The 18,753-nt window shown below is 42.7% G+C and overlaps 1 protein-coding gene across 1 annotated transcript; it reads left to right on the forward strand.

Annotated features, from left to right (window-relative positions):
* Positions 1-409: 409 nt before the first annotated feature.
* On the forward strand, positions 410-5,450 carry mex3b (mex-3 RNA binding family member B). Its single transcript, XM_028579523.1, has 2 exons — positions 410-1,033; positions 3,689-5,450. Exons 1-2 carry the CDS (start codon positions 814-816, stop codon positions 5,065-5,067), a joined length of 1,599 nt encoding a protein of 532 aa, XP_028435324.1. The 5' UTR covers positions 410-813; the 3' UTR covers positions 5,068-5,450.
* The last annotated feature ends 13,303 nt before the right edge of the window (positions 5,451-18,753 follow it).

The following is an 18,753-nucleotide window of genomic DNA, read 5'->3' on the forward strand; positions in this document are numbered from 1 at the left end:
TACTCCAGAGTGAAAAACAGGCGAGATGATTTAGGCCTACCCTGGGGGAAAAACTGATTTACAGATATAGTCCATAAATATGTCTTTTTATCGAGTTTATATTACTGTTTATGTCCATTGTTGTGACTTCTAACTGTATGTGACAGTACGAATGCCTACTGTATATTTCATTGCATTAAACATCTTATAGAACTGCCTGATTTTAGAGCAAACAGACAAGGAGTGAGAGACAAAGAGAGAGACAGAGAACAAAGAAGCGGGCGTGCCTTTAGACTTAGCCTCGCCCACTCATCGCCCGTGCAGCCAATCAGCTGTCGGATATGCAAATGACCTCGCGGCACCGCATCGTCCCTGCCCAGGCGGTGACGTCACTCGCACATCTCTCTGTCTGGTTCTGCAAGGACTCAGACAGAAGCAACAGAGGACTTGAGGGAAGCCAGCCGGGGAGGGGCCCTTTGTCAGGAAGGAATATTATTACTATCTTCACTGCCGGCTCTGGAATAAATACGCTTATTCGTGCCTGTTTTTTTTTCGTGCAACAGCACAGCCCGGGTCGGCTAGGACCAGGACTTCCAATTTATTTTTTTTATCGGGAAAACAAAGGGTGTGGATGTTTTTTTTGTAGCTCCTTGCACTGTTTTTCTTTCCTCCCGCAGCCGCACTGATTTCCACTGACCAGTTGTCTTTGAGAACCGGGTCCGGTTCCTCTCCCCTCCTCCTCCCCTCCTCCTGTCTTTCTCCCCCGTTCACTCCTTCTTTACCCTCCTTCCGTTTGCCTTTTATCCGATCCCGCAACGCTGCAAAGTCGCCAAGATGCCCAGCTCGCTCTTCGCCGACAGCAGCGTCCAGGGAGATGCACTGGACGACCAGAGAGCCCTGCAGATCGCCCTGGACCAGCTCTCCTTGCTCGGCTTGGACAACGACGAGAACTCCCTGTACGACAACCAGGAGCCCCGGAAAAAGAGCGTCAACATGACCGAATGCGTACCGGTTCCCAGCTCCGAGCATGTGGCTGAGATTGTGGGCAGACAGGGTGTGTGTTTCTCTGTTTCTAGTCAGTTAAGCTTTATATTTGTCATGTTTCACAGCTGAGTAGTAACGTGAGCTACACGGCCATGCACCCAAACACAGGTATGAGCACGTCCCGAGCTATTATCCTGTGTGGGAGGACAAGAATGCCAATACACGCCGGAATACTGCATACGTTTTATCTTAACACAGCATTGCTTCCGTGCACAAGCACTTAACCTGCCTTTTAATATCTATTATCTAAATGTGAAGCTATACTCGTGAATTCGGTATCTATATAATCCAACAGGCAGTAAACAGTTCAATAAAACGCGAACTTGTATTAGTGTCTCGCCAGTTAGTTGCACATTGTTCCTCCTCTATAAATACACCGTCGTGGGCGACAGCGAGTAGCATAAACCAATTCAAAAAGTTGACATTTAAGTAAAATAAAAGCCTTTTTAGATGTTTCTGTATATGCCGAATTGAGTGCGCCGAAACAACTGATAAAATACAGAATCATTTTCTGATGTGTATACTTTTGTAGGTATGTAAAAGTACACATTTAAAATATATATTAAAAAAATTAATGTAGTTTTTAGTTTTGGGAAAAGAGAACGGCACGTAGGCTAGCTAAGTAAACTCCTTGCATCTAAATTACATTACAGACACTTCCAAAACGTCTAGGTAGGCTAAAGTGCAGCAATGGCCGCTGACTTGACATGTTATTTTAATCATTAACGTGATTTGATAAATTAGGACATGTCACGTTTTAAGTCACCAAACTCTGAGCTCGCAGGGAACACTGGCTCTTAATAACTCCAGATGTGTCTGTCTTCTGTTCATACACGGCTTGCAAATCGTTCCCCGGCTTCATTTAACGTTCAAGATAATGAGCTGTAACGTTACAGGATCAAATTAGGACAACAGTCACGATGTTACCTTACCACAGGCAGAGGACGCCCATAACTGCACACACAGACCCAGCTAACACACAGTTGGGCGGTACTTGGTTACATATATGCGGAATCTTTTCCCCCTCCCTGCAACACTGCTGCTGTTGTTGTTGTTCCCAGAAAAACAAAGGAACCACATACCCCCACCGTCCACTTTAAAACGACTACAGTGGGACATATGGGTGTAAATAGAGCTGGGCCATAAGGAGAAAATGAAATATCATGATATGTTTTTGACCAAACATTGATATTGATATTGTAGGGTTGACTATTGTTGCTTGGTAAATATTCACTAATAATGTGGATACAATGACTTAAGAGGGTAAAGGCAAAGACTAAAACCAGTCTGGTTAGTTCAGAAAATGACATCACTTTACTGTAATGCAGCCTTTAAAACCAGGAAAAGACACGTGTCCAACACTTGTATCACAATATCTAGCCCCATATATAAATGTCGATATAGTATCCATATATCCCAGTCCTAGGTGTAAATCACAAGTTTTATCGCGGTACAATATTCTATTGATTCTTTGGACACTGATATGATATTTACTGATTAAAGTCTTTTACGATTTTGATTCTATTCAGGGGCCTGCTATCAATATGAGACAATGTCATATGCCCATTTAACGCAGTTCCATTTATATCAACTCAAAAAAGTAACTAAAATGTCATTAGTCCGTTTTATAACCGAGCTCTTCCAGGCATTTAAATAAAAAATAAAAAACAAGCTATTCTTTTGAATGAAAAAGACGAAATATAAAGTGGGAATCTAAAATCAAGGGGCACCTCACAGACAATATGTATCGATATTTTCACTTTGCATCATTAATATTGGTTCGTGGATCTTTGAATCGATACATGGCGATGTATCGTTACACCCCTAGTGGGACATTTTGTCAAGTAGATCTATTTACACCAGATAACCCCCTTTTGTCAGGTTATATCAGGTTACAAAATGGAAATTAAATCGTGGATTAACTGTGACCTCTGGGATTATTTTAAGGCAGGGAGCCTCCATAAAAGAGACCCTATCCTCATTTAACCTACATTCATTTGATACTAACTCGTTATGAATTTATGTCAACGGTTTCAATTGTCTGTGAAGACTGAGTTTAGGTGGGCTTACTCTCCCCTTCATTCTTCTGGTTACATCACCCTGTCCCACTCAGCGGGCTTTGCTCTGCTAATTATGTCATTCTTCTAAGGCTGTTTCCTCAGCCGGTCCCAGTTTGATCATAAAGAGATGTGTGTATATGCTGTTTGAGGGTGTTAGAATGCAACTTTCTGCAGCGGTGCCAGGCTGTGAAGTGATTAAGTAGCTCTCCCCTCTTTCCATAATGCTATTAGTATAAAATAAGGATCAAGAGTCTAACAGCAGCTGTTGTAGATGGCCGACTATATTGTAGTAAAGGAGCAGGGATCATCCCAGACCCAGGAGTGAGCTTTCTTTGAGAGTTATTTTTGTCCTGCTGTATGTTTGTGGTGGTGCAGCATGTGGTTTGAATTTGTTCTTCTCCAAAAAGAGGGGTGGTTTCACCCGATTTCTGAGGCCCGCTGGCCTTTTGAAAGAAACCATAATAAACATCCAGCAGCTGTTTGGACTAGTCCATAAGTAATGATTTAACGCATGACATATTTTTGAGCCGTTGTTATTTTGGAACCTGGCCTCACCTTTCGCCCCCCCCATGCCCCCCTCTTTTTTTTTTATCTCCCTGCCTCAGGTTGCAAGATCAAAGCGCTGAGAGCGAAGACCAATACCTACATCAAGACGCCAGTTCGAGGCGAGGAGCCGGTGTTTGTGGTGACGGGCCGGAGGGAAGACGTGGCCATGGCCAGGAGGGAGATCATCTCTGCCGCCGAGCACTTCTCCATGATCCGGGCCTCCAGGAACAAAAACACCAGCCTGAATGGGAGCGGCACCCCGGTGCCTGGACCCCCGAACCTGCCCGGACAGACCACCATCCAGGTGAGGGTGCCGTACCGCGTGGTGGGGCTGGTTGTAGGCCCCAAGGGCGCCACCATCAAGCGCATCCAGCAGCAGACCCACACCTACATCGTGACGCCCAGCCGAGACAAGGAGCCGGTGTTCGAGGTGACGGGGATGCCGGAGAACGTGGACCGGGCGCGTGAAGAGATTGAGGCCCACATCGCCATGAGGACGGGGGGCCTCATCGAGCTTCAGGACGAGAACGACTTCCACGCCAACGGGACGGACGTGGGTTTAGATCTGCACGGCCACGCCATCCTGTGGTCCAAACCCGGCGCCGGGATGACCCCCAGCTCGGCGCGCAAGCCCTTCTCCAACTACCGCAACGACTCGTCCTCGTCCCTGGGCAGCGCCTCCACGGACTCCTACTTCGGCAACAACGGCTCGCGCATGGCCGACTACAGCCCCCCCAGCCCGGCGCTCAGCTACACCGCCGCCAACAACAACAACAACGGCAACAACAATAACAACAACATCAATGGCTTTGTGTACGGGAGTGAGACCATCTCGCCCGACTGCGCTGATCTGACTTTTGACTCCTCGCCGGGGTTCAACCCCACGCCGCCACCGCCGCCGGGCCTCCTGTGGTCCCAGTACGACAGTCGCATGACCCCCTCCTCCACCGGAGGCAGCTCCCCCACCCCCAGCTCCACCTCAGCCATATTCCCCACCAACGCCAACGGGATAGCGGCGAGTCAGAGGCGGGGTAACGGTTGCACCCCGCAGCCCAGGCTGTCGCCCCCGCTCCACGGCCACAGCGGCGGTCACGGCGAGCACCCGTTGGCCCGGAGGGTGCGCAGCGACCCGGGCGGCGGCCCGCTCAGTTTCCCCGGCTACTCTTCCCTGCCGGGGCCCCACCTCCCCGGGGTTCCGTGCGACTCCTCGGCCTCGTCGTCGTCCTCCTCCTCCTCCTCCTCCACCTCCTCCGGCACCAGCCGCAAGGGCAGCCGCGACTGCTCGGTGTGCTTCGAGAGCGAGGTCATCGCCGCGCTGGTCCCCTGCGGGCACAACCTCTTCTGCATGGAGTGTGCCAACCGCATCTGCGAGAGGAGCGAAGCCAAATGCCCCGTCTGCCACGCCGGCGTCACTCAGGCTATACGTATATTTTCATAAGAAGCGCGACTCTTTTGACTACGTCTCGTCACCGGCGAGAACAAACAAAAGACTCTTCGTACTGCTTTAATGGGATCAGCCAATCATCCGTTTTTCGTGAAAAATGTACATAGGTATATATGCATATGTATGTCAGAGGCTGCAGTATCCAGATGAAGGGACAGAGACACCCCCGTTTTTGTAGTTGTTAATAATATACTGTAGCGTGGGGAAATATTTTCAACATCTTAAGTGCATGTTTTAAATATTACAGCATAGTAATCAGTAGTTCTAGTACATTGTACCCTATATTTATGAAGTGGAGAGACACAGTGGGGTCAGGACGGAGGTACTTGAGTCAAACCGTAGACTGTTAGCCGGCGGAGCCCTCCCAGTTTTGCCGATTGAATGTAGTGATGGGGGGGTGGGGGGGCATGGCATGGCTGGGGAACACGGAGGGCTCCAGCACCGACAGGACGGCTGACTTCCAGAGATACTGCAGCTTGAGGTCAGACACAGCGTGACGGGTTACATATCCTACATGTATAGAATCAATTTCCACACGTTGGACCGTTTTAAATGACATTAATACAGATCGAAGTATTTTATTCTTTTTTTGACTTGAAAGATTATATTTCTTATCGCCAAGATGTTTACAGATATTTTAATTTAAGTTCAGTGAACTTTTTGTAGCTGGGTTGAAATCTTGTTTATTTTTTAAGTATGGCCATATGGCATTGATCACTGTATTATTTTAATATCGCACGACTGTGGGATGAGAAATCCGAGTCCACAAAATTGTGTATTGCATTTGACAGTATTCTGTTGGGATGGTTTTTTTTTTTTTTATATAGGTTCAGCAAAAAACATAACAAGAAAGTCTTTTAAAATCTGCTTCACCCAGCATATTTTTTATTCAGTAATATAAAGCATATTTTATTCTATATTATTATGAAACATTGAAATGTACAAAACTTAGTAAGTTGAACACAAAGAAACCGTTTATGCTTTCTAAAAATTTGTATGAATTAGATTCCAGTGGGAATTACAGGCTTCTGTTGCACCACTATAGTTTTAGTATTTCTATTTTAATACATTTGTTTACCACTTGTTTATGTATATGTAGGTGAAGTTACTTGAGCGTAAATGTACTTTATTGAGCAAAGTTTAAGAACAAAGTATATTTTATTTTATGATAAAGGGCCTTTAACCTCATGGTCAAATACTAATATTATATTTGCTGAAACAAGATTTGAAAAATGTATCAAGAGTTTTATTTTTGTGACATTTGAAGTTATACATGATAAAAAGTAAGACTTAAGTAATGGTGCTACTTCATGTTTTTTTTAAGTATTTCTATATAAGTCCAATAAAAACTGGTACATTGACTAGGCGTCTGCTTCTTGTGTTCTTCCTGACCCGTTTATTGTTTATTATTATTATTCCCGACCCGTTAGCTGTGTTGGAAACCGTTCCCTATCACAGAAACCGTTCCCTATATAGTCTGTTCGCCATTTTGTAGTATTTTTGTTTCGGTTTGTTTACATGAAGCCTCCGTCGCACAAATAACCGTCGCATCTACTGATGCACCAATGTTTTCAGTGATAGCATCCGAAATCTGGTACCCCCCAACCAGGGGTATGTGTACCCCAGACGGTACTTCTGCTGTTGCCAGGGGGTACGTGGAAAGATTGAATTAGGTATTAGAAAACTAGTTAGCAAGCAAGCACAGGAGTTTAAACAGATAGTTAAAAGTAATAGCTAAATAGTTCAAATGATTAGTTATAAGTAATGTACTGGATACATGTTTGAAATAGTTAGCTAAAAGAAACGTTAGTGGATAAATGGTTGAAATACTCAGCTTCGCTCTAAGTAGTAGTAGGCTAGTAGTAGTATTGCTGACCAAACCAACCTTATTATGATTTTTTTCAAGGTTGACAGAAAGACTGCGCAAGGGTTAATAAGCACTCACTATTCCCTACATAATAGTGAGTGAGTGAGTGAATGAGCGTTTCCAACACAGCTGTTGTGTTTTGTTTTGCAGGGACTGAGATCACACAGTGATTTTTTTTTTTTGCAATCAAATGTTCATTTTTCACATGCAAATAAACAGGCAAAAGTGCAAAATTGTATAGATGACAATATACAGACAAGTACACTATACATACTTGGGAAAGTATCACAAATACAAACGTGTGGGGGAAAAAAAACACACACACAGCGTGTCTGAGAGTTTACTTAATAAGCTAAATTAAGTGAATGGAGCTTTTCAAGGATCACACAGAGTGATTATTAAAGTCTAATAGTTTTCTGAACATTTGACCCCTCTCTGCTTCCTAATGGCAGCTCGGAGGCGGCAGGATTATCACACTGGCCTAATTATTGAGTGTAGGCTGTGCCGGTCAGACAGAGGAGGACTTGGCCTGCCTTATCACTAATTAGAAGCGCGGGGTGACCTATTCTTAAACAGCTTGCTACGAAGAACATAAGCTGAGGCTTCTGGGTAGTGATGGGTCTGGGTTTTAGGGGCATATGGCCGCCCACTAGGAGTTCAGGGTCTGTCTGAGGTTTCTGCCTGTTAACCCTTGTGTTGTCTTTAGGTCAAATTTGACAGGTTTTTCACTGTAAAACCTTTCACCGTATATCTACAGTAATAGCTGTCCGTTAGCCTCCACAGTTAAGCTAACGTTAGTTTAGCTAACAGCTAATTCGGCTAACCGCTAGCTGAGACAGCATGCAAACTTTTAAAAGACCCTCAAAATAAAACTTCAAAACAAACGTTAACATATATAACAGCTGTTACGTCAGTTCTACTTTACTTGTGCTCATTTAAAATACAATCACGCAATACTTGTCTTTATTGTTACTGTAAAGTCTTAATTTTGCTGTAGCCTGCTTTTCCCATTATGTTTGACTTAACGTTATTTTAGACTGAATCTAGCTGTCCGTTCTGCCTGCACGATCCGTTCTGCGCATGCGTTATTTGTTGGCTAGCGGTTAGCCGAATTAGCTGTTAGCTAAACTAACGTTAGCTTGGGTGGAGGCTAGCGTGGAACAGATCGGGCAGGTCGTAAAACAGTATTATCATCTTGCGCATGCGCAGAACGGATTGTGCAGGTGGAACGGATCGGGTACTGACACATACCTGTAATCTGTAACATTCACAGATAGTGCTGTCATATTATTTTCTCCCAGAATGCATTGCAATTTACAGTATGATCCTGTATAACATTAAAACAGTAAGATACTGTGAGATTTTAGCTGTAAATTTACATCAAAAGGTTACAAATATAGCTTTCTTTCAACGAAATTGCCCCCAAAATAACCTGGATGCATGGATGTGCTTTGCAGGTAAAATCAATGATTACTTTCACCGAACTTTGGGTGTTTTATTCAATTGTATAGCATTTGAATTTTTTTTTTTAAAAACAGATTCAAAACAGTATCCTGACTAAACTTTGACATTTACCAGTCTGTGATCCACTTAACATCCTCTGATATTAACTATTAGTAAAGATAAGTCATAATTTCTGCTTTTTTTAACTCCAAAATTAGATATAATGTCAATTAAATTAGGTTTATTGATCATGATTGTGTTTTTAAAAAGCGTTGAAAACGTGACAAGAAGCATTGAAAAAAGCGGCCAAAAAAAAAGGTTAAGTTTCAATTTTGACCTTGAAGGACAATAAATTCATGGTCGACAGGAAGACAGCACGAGGTTAAAAGGAAGTTTTTCCGTGCCGCTGTTGCACCAAATGCTTGCTCTTGTGGGGAATTGTTGGATCTCTGTAAGTTATAGAGCAGAGATCTTCAACAGGGGGTCCGGGACTCCTAGGGGGTCCTCAGAGTCAATGCAGGGGGGCCTCCAAATTATTGTTTTTGGAAAGTTTCCAAGAAAATTAGAATGTCTTAACATGAATCCGACATATTCTTAGCACATATAAATCAGCTATTTATGAAAAAAACATTGATGATAGGTTTACTGGCCTATATAGTCACTAAGGTATCCATCCACAGATAGTTAATCCTAAGGATCCACTGTGCTACATATATGTTTAACATTAAAAGATGATTTCTAAAATCAGTTATTATTAAAATCTAGTTATTATTTTAATAGCTTAGTATTCCATGCACTAAAAGGTATGTATAAAGGCTTTAGGCCACCCTACATGTTATTGTAGGCCCAGTTTAACATGAAACTCAATTTTATATAATTTAATACAATTCTTTGCGATCTAGTATGGGGTCCCTGTTCCCTCTCTCTTTCAGTAAAGGGGTCATTGGCTTAAAAAACATGAAATACCCCTGTTATAGAGTGTGGTCTAGATCGACTCTGATCTAATCTGTAAAGTGTCTGTTGTAGGAAAGCTAGACAATATAAGACGTCCCTTTAGACCCTGGGAATTTGTGATGAGCATGTTTCAATCACTTCATTTTATAGATTAAACAGTGGATGAAGTATTTGTTTAATTAAATGTGTATTTTTAGACATGTAGTTATGAAAAAGCATTTCAAAAGCAGTCAAAGGCCCAAGATTATTTGAATGGCAATGGCCCTTTGGATTATGTTTTAATGCTTGGCCCTGATCTGCTGAAGTCCATTTGACACTGCTGGTATATTGCAGCTAATGGAACACCAATTTGAAAATGGTTTAGTCTATTGGTATTCATCACAGATAATAATTCATCAGTAAATTTCATTTCACTTTAATTTGGCCAAAAACGTAAGTAATGTCCAAGTATCCTCCATTGTGGGACAGTTTCAGACTGAAATGCAGCTTTTTAGTATAAAATCTGCTGCATCAAGTTTAAAGTGTAAGAGAAGAAGACTGCCTTAGGCCTGGTTAACATACCCAGGATATATTTATGTTACGTGGCTTTAATAACCATAACATAGTTACACTAAACGGTCACGCGACGGTGGTTATCAACCCGGTAAATCAACCCAGGGTTTCTCAATCTAGCCTTCAGATAAAAGCGGCGGGGTTTGCAGTATATGACCAATCACCACAAGTCTACTGGCAGCAGAGCGAAGAGCAAACTATATGAGACAAATATGAAGAAGTTAAAAACATAATCCAGGTGAAAAGCAACACAGTTTATACACACTCTATATCTGTATCAGTGTCTCAATGTTTCTAACAAGACACCAAACATACAATTCCCGTTTGTCATCACCACCCACAGTCAGACAAATATCAAGAAAAGATGACACAGTAACTACAATATTCAAGACCATTAAACAAAATAGTAACAAAATAAAACCATAAACCAAATAAACATATGTTTAAATGACAACACCAAAAGCACATCATACACGTCTCTCCCCAGCACAAAGCTTCTTAGGAGCCCTCCAGATAGTTCAGATACTCTCACCATTTTCTAGTAAAGACATCCAATCTGGCAAACCGTTTATATGACATATTTTCGAACGCTGCCACCCATCTCACAAGCCCACTCCTGGATTGACGGCACCCCTTCATTCTTCCATCCTCTTAAAATAATCTGTCTAGCTATCATTAAACTATTCTGGACCCAACTTCTAATAAACTTAGCACAAAAAATAAAGACATTTGTGTTTGGTAGATTATTTCTCTGTGGTAACAATGCTTTTTGGCAATAAATCTTATCCCGTTGGAAAGACCTTAGTTCCCTTTCAAACGGTGCCCCATTTGTAAGGAACATGCATTTGAGGGATGAGCAGCAGCGCTGAGTATGTGGGTTGCGCCCCTGAAAAATTTGCCAAATCTTCTCTGCCAATGCCAAACAGCTTATTCTGTCATTGACTCGTTTGGTGTTTGGTGGATTGGATGATTCGGGCCAACGGCAGTTGGATCGCAGGGTCAAAGTGTGGAGAAGACACGGAGAACGCTATGCTGATTGCTGCACCGATAGAGTAACACCTTTTGGTGGAGGCAGTGTGATGGTGTGGGACGGCATCTCCCTCACTGGAAAAACGAGGCTTGTCATCATTGAAGGCTATATCAATGCAGAGAGCTATAGAGATGAGATTCTGCAACCAGTGGCAATCCCATATCTCCACAGTCTGGGACCGAACTCTATCCTCCAAGATGACAACGCTCGCCCCCACAGGGCAGGGTTTATCAAAGACTACCTCCAGAATGTGGGAGTGGAGAGGATGGAATGGCCTGCCAGCAGTCCTGACCTCAACCCCATTGAACACTGGTGGGATCAGCTTGGGCGTGCTGTTCGTGCCAGAGTAACCAACACAACCACGTTGGCTGACTTGTGACAAATGCTGGTTGAAGAATGGGATGCCATCCCGCAGCAGTGTGTAACCAGGTTGGTGACCAGCATGAGGAGGAGGTGCCAGGCTGTTGTGGCAGTGTATGGTTCTTCCACACGCTACTGAGGCTCCTGTTTGTGAAATGAATGAATTGTTAAATTGCCAAAATGTCTTGTTTCTTCAACCTTCAATCATCCAATTCACCAAACACCAAACGAGTCAATGGCAGAATAAGCAGTTTGGCATTGGCAGAGATTTGTCAAATTTTTCATGGGCATAACCCACATACTCAGCGCTGCTGCTCATCCCACAAATGCATGTTCCTTACAAATGGTGCACCATTTGAAAGGGAACTAAACAGGCTTTCCAACCGTATAAGATTTATTGCCAAAAAGCATTGTTACCACAGAGAAATAATCTACCAAACACAAATTTCCTTACTTTTTGTGCTAAGTTTATATCAATCTTATATCCATATCAATATATGGGGCTAGATATCGCTATATGACACAAGTCCTTTCCTGGTTTTAAAGGCTGCATTACAGAAAAGTGATGTCATCTTCTGAACTTACCAGACTGTTCTAGCTTTTCTATTATCTGCCTTTAACCACTTAGTCATTATATCCACATTACTGATGATTATTTATCACAAATCTCATTGTGTAAATATTTTGTGAAAGCTCCATTAGTCAACCCTACAATATCGCCGCAATATCGTTATCGAGTAGCCTAGAAATCTAGACGCACCCTAGCGGCAGCAAATTTAATTTGCAGCCAGGGGGGTCTAGGCACTCTCCGCTGACTTGCGAGCTGGAAAAAACAAAATCTGGTCAGGCCAATCACATCGTGTATAGAGTCGGTGGGCTGGCTTATGGGTGCTGGGGCTGGGAACAGCAGTCTTCTGGAAGACTTGGAGTTAAGCTTTTCTTTGAGAAAACAACAAAGAATGGCACAGAAATCATTCTTAAAAAAGGAAGATGTGTTGGGCACTGTTTTGCATACAGGATATGGCAAAAGTTTAAAGTTTAATCTATTAACTAGCTTTGCTACCTTCTTCGTTGCTCTGCCTGGTTGTAGCACTATCCTATTACGTGCAGAGGGAATTTGAAAGACAACTGTTTATCCCGCCCCTCGGATTGAGCTCCGTCAACGGTGAGTTCCCAGACCCAACATCTTGATGTGGGTCTGGCTTGTCAGGCTAGTTATCGAGGTATATGGTCAAAAATATCGAGAAATTTGATTTTCTCCATATGGCTGAGCTCTACTGCACACCCTAATTTAATTTTAACTGCTATCTGCTGGATGTGTCAAAACCTAACAGTGTGTGTGTGTGTGTGTGTGTGTGTGTGTGTGTGTGTGTGTGTGTGTGTGTGTGTGAATGTGTGAAAAGGAGCCGTCATAACAGAGCAGTTCCTCCTCTCTGCTTGTTCCTCCCCTCCCCCAGCTCCTTCCCTGTGTGCTAAAGTGCAGCCTCATGTCATGCGGTCCTGTTGGAAACACTGACGTTCAAACACATGCTTTGCTGCAAGATAGTAAATGTGGAGAGAGAGAGAGAGAGAGAGAGAGAGAGAGAGAGAGAGAGAGAGAGAGAGAGAGAGAGAGCGAGCAGGCTCTAATGATAAGTTTAAAATGGAAACATCCAACACAGGCCCAAAGAAGCTGGCCCCATAAACCATATTATTAGGAAGCAATCTTACCACTGCAGAAAAGAGCTGACAAGTGTTTTTAGCCAAATGCACAACACATGGAGTTCACATTCTGCTTCCCTAGGAAGAGATTCACTAAAAGAAGGCCTGTGCTTCCTTGGGCCAATGATAGAAATAATGATATACAGTATAGGCCTGACTCACATTACTGTCAGTATGTAGCTGTTTGTGTACATCTGCCATGTGACCATCAGTAGATTCATTGAATCATTTTTTGACAAACTTATTTTTACTTTGATACATTTTAAGATATCCACTACAGATTTTGCAGTAATGTTGCACTGCTGTCGTAATCGTAATCAAATCATGAGTCTTGTTAGAGTTGGGGCGCTCCCGTCGTCTCAATAGTTTGGTTTAAGGTGGTCATAAAACTCAGACCCAGTCAGTCTTTTTCCTGTCTGGACGTTCAGACAAAATCCTACGTGTGTGATATTATCCTAAGTTTTAAGTCTTGGTAGTGAAGTTAAATCATGTGAACATTGTCAACAACAAAAAAGCGCCTCAGACTTAAAAACAAAAAAACTGAAAAAAGGTTCCACAAACTTTGAAATAATTGGCCAAAAAAACTTGGAAAAGGCAGAAAAGAACTCTGAAAAAAACAAGAAAAACTTTGAAAAAAGCAGCAAAAACAACGAAAAGGAACAAAAACTTTGTAAAAAGCCCAGTTTTGATAAAAAGGGCGGGTTGTAACCCCCTTACACACGCCCCCAGTAAATTACGCCTATGGATTGTTGGGATTGCTGTGGACAAAGTACACATGGTGATACACTGGTAAGAGCAAATGATGATTTAACCATGTATCCAGCTAATTTAAATAGCTCACGTTACTGTATTGTGTACACACGCTTCATTTTATACGATTGTGATTGGTTTAAAGATATGCCAACCAGACCTAGCTAGGTCTGACTATCGAGACTACAGTCTTACTGGTTTGTGTTGGTTCCAGCTGGCTCGCTTGTAATATTAGCTCAGTGGAGGGTTGCTACAGAAACAACAGATCACATTAAAGCTGCTTTGTATTGTGCTATCTGAACAAAGTTACAAGTTAAAGCATTAGTGCGTAACTTTTTGATATTAATCAACGTCCGTTACATTCAAGCCATTGCCAAATGCAAAGAGTTGCTACAAAGCTAATTAAGACTATCAGCTCCACACAACTCTCTGCATTTCTCAGTATGGCTATGTTCAGAAGATTGTGTCATCAGGCGACTTTCCCACGCAAAAACTTGAGTGAAGATAATTACCTCTTCTGAAGAGTGCGTCATGTTTTTTTTAATCCTCCGTGTCCTCCTTGGCTACTAGCAACTGTGTGGAGGAGGGGTGGGGGATGCTGTGTGATCATGGAAGGCTTGTATCAGTTGGATGCACCGACAGTTTTGTTGTCATTACTTAGAAATCCTCATGGGGGATGACAGAAACTACGCACTATAGCTGAACTTGCTAAGTTAACCGTTACTCATGTTAATTAGTTATACAGTTATTGGAACTTAATCTGAGTAAAAGTCAACATAAAAATCACAACAGCAGTTGTTGAAAACATATCCAACAAAATAGAAAAAAAGAGAAAGAGATAACAATTAGTTTCATTAGCGAATTTCCTTAATTTACACGCACAAGGAAGAAGTATAAAGTGATTTAATCCTTCCCCTTATTAAGTAAATCCTTATTAACAAAACTTAATGCAGTTATAGAGCTTGTCACTTATCACACCCATAGTTGCATGATTACAGTTAAATACAGTACATAATTTAAACAGCTACATACATAGAGTCTTAATTGACTTGACGCCAGAGCAATACATAAGCATATGTGCATATATACACATATCATACATACATAAATGCATACATATACAAACATGCCTGTATTTAGTGAGGATCATATATGCATAATATGTTTATCATTTTTTTAAACTGGATAATGTTTGGACATCACTTTAGTTTATAACATGCAGACTGTTCAATTCCACTCCACAAATTGAGATTTTTTTTATAGTTGTACAGACACCCAACGTTTTTACATTTAATTTCCCCCTAAAATGATATTTACATTAAATCGAACACATTATATTGGATACTATATGTAGAGGTTTACTCCTCGACGCAGCAGGCCCGGGTTTGGCTCCGACGTGCGTCCCTTTGCTGCATGTCGTTCCCCCTCTCTCTCTCCCCTTTCATGTCTTCTTCTGTCCTGTCAATTAAAGGCCTAAAATGCCCCCAAAATAATCTTTAAAAAATAAGAAAAATATTCATATTTTGAGTTTGAACAAAATGGGCCCCATCTTGCACCTGGAGCAGCATGGCACAAACCTGGCTCAAGGGTCTTTGCTATTTTAAGACAGTCCAGCACCCACGTCGTTTAAATAGCAAATGCACCTGCGCTCATCTTTGCTCCCCTGGGCACTGGTCTTACAGGGAGGTGTGTTCAGGTGCATTTTTGGCGTATTGCTATCTTGAGACAGCAGGAAGTGATCGCGCCATTGACCAAGAAAAACCTGGTCTCAACAATTTCATTGTTATTTTAACAGAACATTATTATTAAAATGCGCCTAGGCTCTTGCACAGCGTGCACACACTATGCTTGTTACACACACACACACACACACACACACACACACACACACACACAGGGACACGCAGCAGCACACAAACATGCAAAAGATTACAAATAAAAATATTATGTTGCAAATCCGCCATCATAATAGCAATGCGCCAAGGTACAAACGCAACTGGCTTTTAAAGGGAATGGGAGATGACACTCTTTGACACTGATTGGTTTATTGCATGTTACGCCCCAAACAAACCTATGGATTAATGAAGACACTAAGTACAACCTTTTTGAACCATGCACCTGGCACACAGACCTTTTTTTCCGCCGTCAAACTAGCAAAAGTGGATTTGGACACGCCCTAAACGCACCTGCGTCAGGCGATTCACGCCGTGCGCCGAGATCGTTAAAATAGGGCCCCCTGAATGCATGTCAGACACATCTTTCAGAGTCAGTTAGGAGTGACACATTTATAAAGATGTAAGTGCATGTAGCCTGTCTGATTTCTCTTATTCGGCTGCTGTTTCCCCCATTCTCCAGCTGGTCCAGTTTGTAGTATATAATATTTGAAATTACAATATATGTCGTATCTGTCTTTTTTCAGTTAAGGGGTCCTTGGCTTAAAAATTTTTGAAGAACCCTGCCCTAAGGGTTTCGTACTTCCTCTATGCATGAGTAGAAAGAGAACGGCAGGCTTGATCTTTGAGCCATCAGATGGATAGACTTCAACAGGGCGAGATGACAACTCTTGTCTCTTTTAAAAAGCTCAGTCTGGCTGAGCATGTGGCTGCAGACGAACATGTCTGCTGTGCCAGTCTGTGTTAACAGCATAGGAACAACAGAGCCTGTCTGGCACCTTCCACGCGTTGACCTACATCTCATGTAGCTAATGGACCACCATTTGGACAACCATGCACGCAACAGGGGAGGGTATAAAGCCATGCCTTTGCAGAGTGAATGCCAATATTTTATTCATGCTGCGCTCCCTGCTTGTCACCACTCTGCAGTCTAGCCAGTTCTTGACGTGATTCACCCATTTAAACACATTCTTTCTTAACGAGCAGCTGTCACACATTCAGGCATAATGTATTTCCAACACATTCTCCCTCCCATCGCATCAAATACGGACGTTTGGTCATGTGACTTTGGCGTTTTGTTATTAACGCTAAAAGTCTCCTTTAGCATCATATCTAAAGGTGCTAGGTCAGGACTCTTGGCGTCCCTTATGTTTAACTGACATGCGGCACAAGAACGGGGCGGTTAGTGAGACTAAGTTTAAGTCCAAATCCATCTACAACGGGTATTGGCATTGGGCGCCTGGTATATGACTGGCTACGTCATATATCTCAAACATCAGGCATTGATTCTTTTCAGGATTCTTTTTTTTTTCTGACTCCGTCTTTACTTGGACTTGAAACTTTTGGACTGCTTTGACTCGACCTCTGCTAGTCCTGGTCTTGGACTTGTCTTGGACTCGACAAAGGTGGACGTGACTACAGCCCTGGCCCTTAGTGCGTCAGGATTTTGTGGTGCGATGATACGATATTAACTCCTAACTTTATAGTAATTGTAATGTGTGTTGTAATGTCTTCATAAATAAGCTTACCCCAACCCATATTCCCAGATCTCTGTGAGTGTGATGTTATTATTACAGATTGGAATGATATGTTAAAAACCCAGATGTCAGATGATGCTAGGCTGCTTACTTGCAGCAAAGATTAGACCAGTAAATGGTTTGGCATATATTTCACTCTAATCCTTACATTGTGAATCTGATTTTAGCCAGTCAGTGTGGTCTTTCGAAACCCCATCATGGTTTTGTTTGCTTAATTTGGATCCTCATTAGCTTCAGCATAAGCTAGAAGCTATTCACCCTGGGGTCCTGCAGTATTTTGTGACAATACAATTTACAACATCACATTAAACACAAAACACACACATTAGACATTACTTCACATTGTATGGCGTTATACATGTGCCTCATTCGTTATATTTTGCAAGCACATTACATAACCTTTTGAACAGAAATTAACACATGCAAAAAATATTTTGCTATTATCCATATTAACGTGCAATAATAACCCCTCTCACGCAGTTTACTTATGTGCCCTCTCAAAAATTCTGCGCTCTGGTCATGTCTCCCGCGCTCTCAACCTCTTCACTTTGTGTGCGCTCAACTCTTAACACACACTTACATTTTCACAGAGTTACAAGTGTGCCACAAAACCAACCAATCGGAGAATTAAAGGTCAATTCTGATTGGCTGTTCGTCTCCAATTAGATCACAAGTAGCAGGAAACAAATCTAGGAGGAACAGTCTTTTTCAGTCAACACCTGCTGGTACAGCATATATACTGTCTAAGGCATGGATACCCGGCCCGAGGTTCGGACAGATATTTAGAAATGAGGGTCGGCTTCGGGTCGGGCTAAGACAGGGGAGAATATTAGGAAAGAAATCATCAGACTTCTAACGGAGTATGGCCTGGATATGAGTCTGCTGAATAAAGTGGTGTGGGTGACAGACCAAGGCGCAAACATCATCAGTGCCCTCAGACCATATCGAAGACTTGACTGCCAAGATCACCTTTACAATACAGCGATGCGACACGCCCTGGACCCCACAGAACTGGCCCAAGAAGCTCCATCTGTTGCAGAGACACTGCAAGCAACCAAGGCGCTGGTCAAATACCTAAAAAAGACTGGCATGGCAGCTTTGCTGTCAAAAAACGTCATCCAAATGGCAGACACAAGGTTTAGCAAGGTATATCTGACCTTAAATTCTGTCCTCGACTTTCTAATCGAGTTCCTGCAACCATTTTATGATGCCCAGCGTGAACTTGAAGGGGACCAGTACCCAACCATAAACCTGGTGTTTCTGTGGTTTGAGCGACTGAAACGTCACTGCAACAGAAAGACGACTGACAGCCCCTATCAAGCCATCATCCGCGAAGGGCATCTCATTTGGATTTTGCGTAAAGTGCAGATCCAAGAGCTCCAAAAAATCGCAACTTTCCTTTGGCCTAAATATAGCCAGCTCCGAATGTTGTCCCCCTCAGAGAGAGACAACCTTCACCTGGATGTTCGGAGACAGCTCAGTGAACTCCGCACCGAGGAGGCCGCCACTGAAGGAGAAGGACCTGCGCCCAAGAAAGCTGCAGTTGACTTTGAGGAGTGGGAAAATGTACCTGTGGTACTGGCAGATGCCGGG

Source organism: Perca flavescens, chromosome 1 (genome assembly GCF_004354835.1).
Source record: "Perca flavescens isolate YP-PL-M2 chromosome 1, PFLA_1.0, whole genome shotgun sequence".
In the NCBI taxonomy this organism is placed as follows: Eukaryota; Metazoa; Chordata; class Actinopteri; order Perciformes; family Percidae; genus Perca; species Perca flavescens.

Bases quoted from the DNA above. Each gene is read 5' to 3' on its own strand.
- mex3b (XM_028579523.1), top strand. From the start codon at position 814: ATGCCCAGCTCGCTCTTCGCCGACAGCAGCGTCCAGGGAGATGCACTG. The intron at 1,034-3,688 runs GTGTGTGTTTCT...TCCCTGCCTCAG, and splicing joins TGAGATTGTGGGCAGACAGG to GTTGCAAGATCAAAGCGCTG.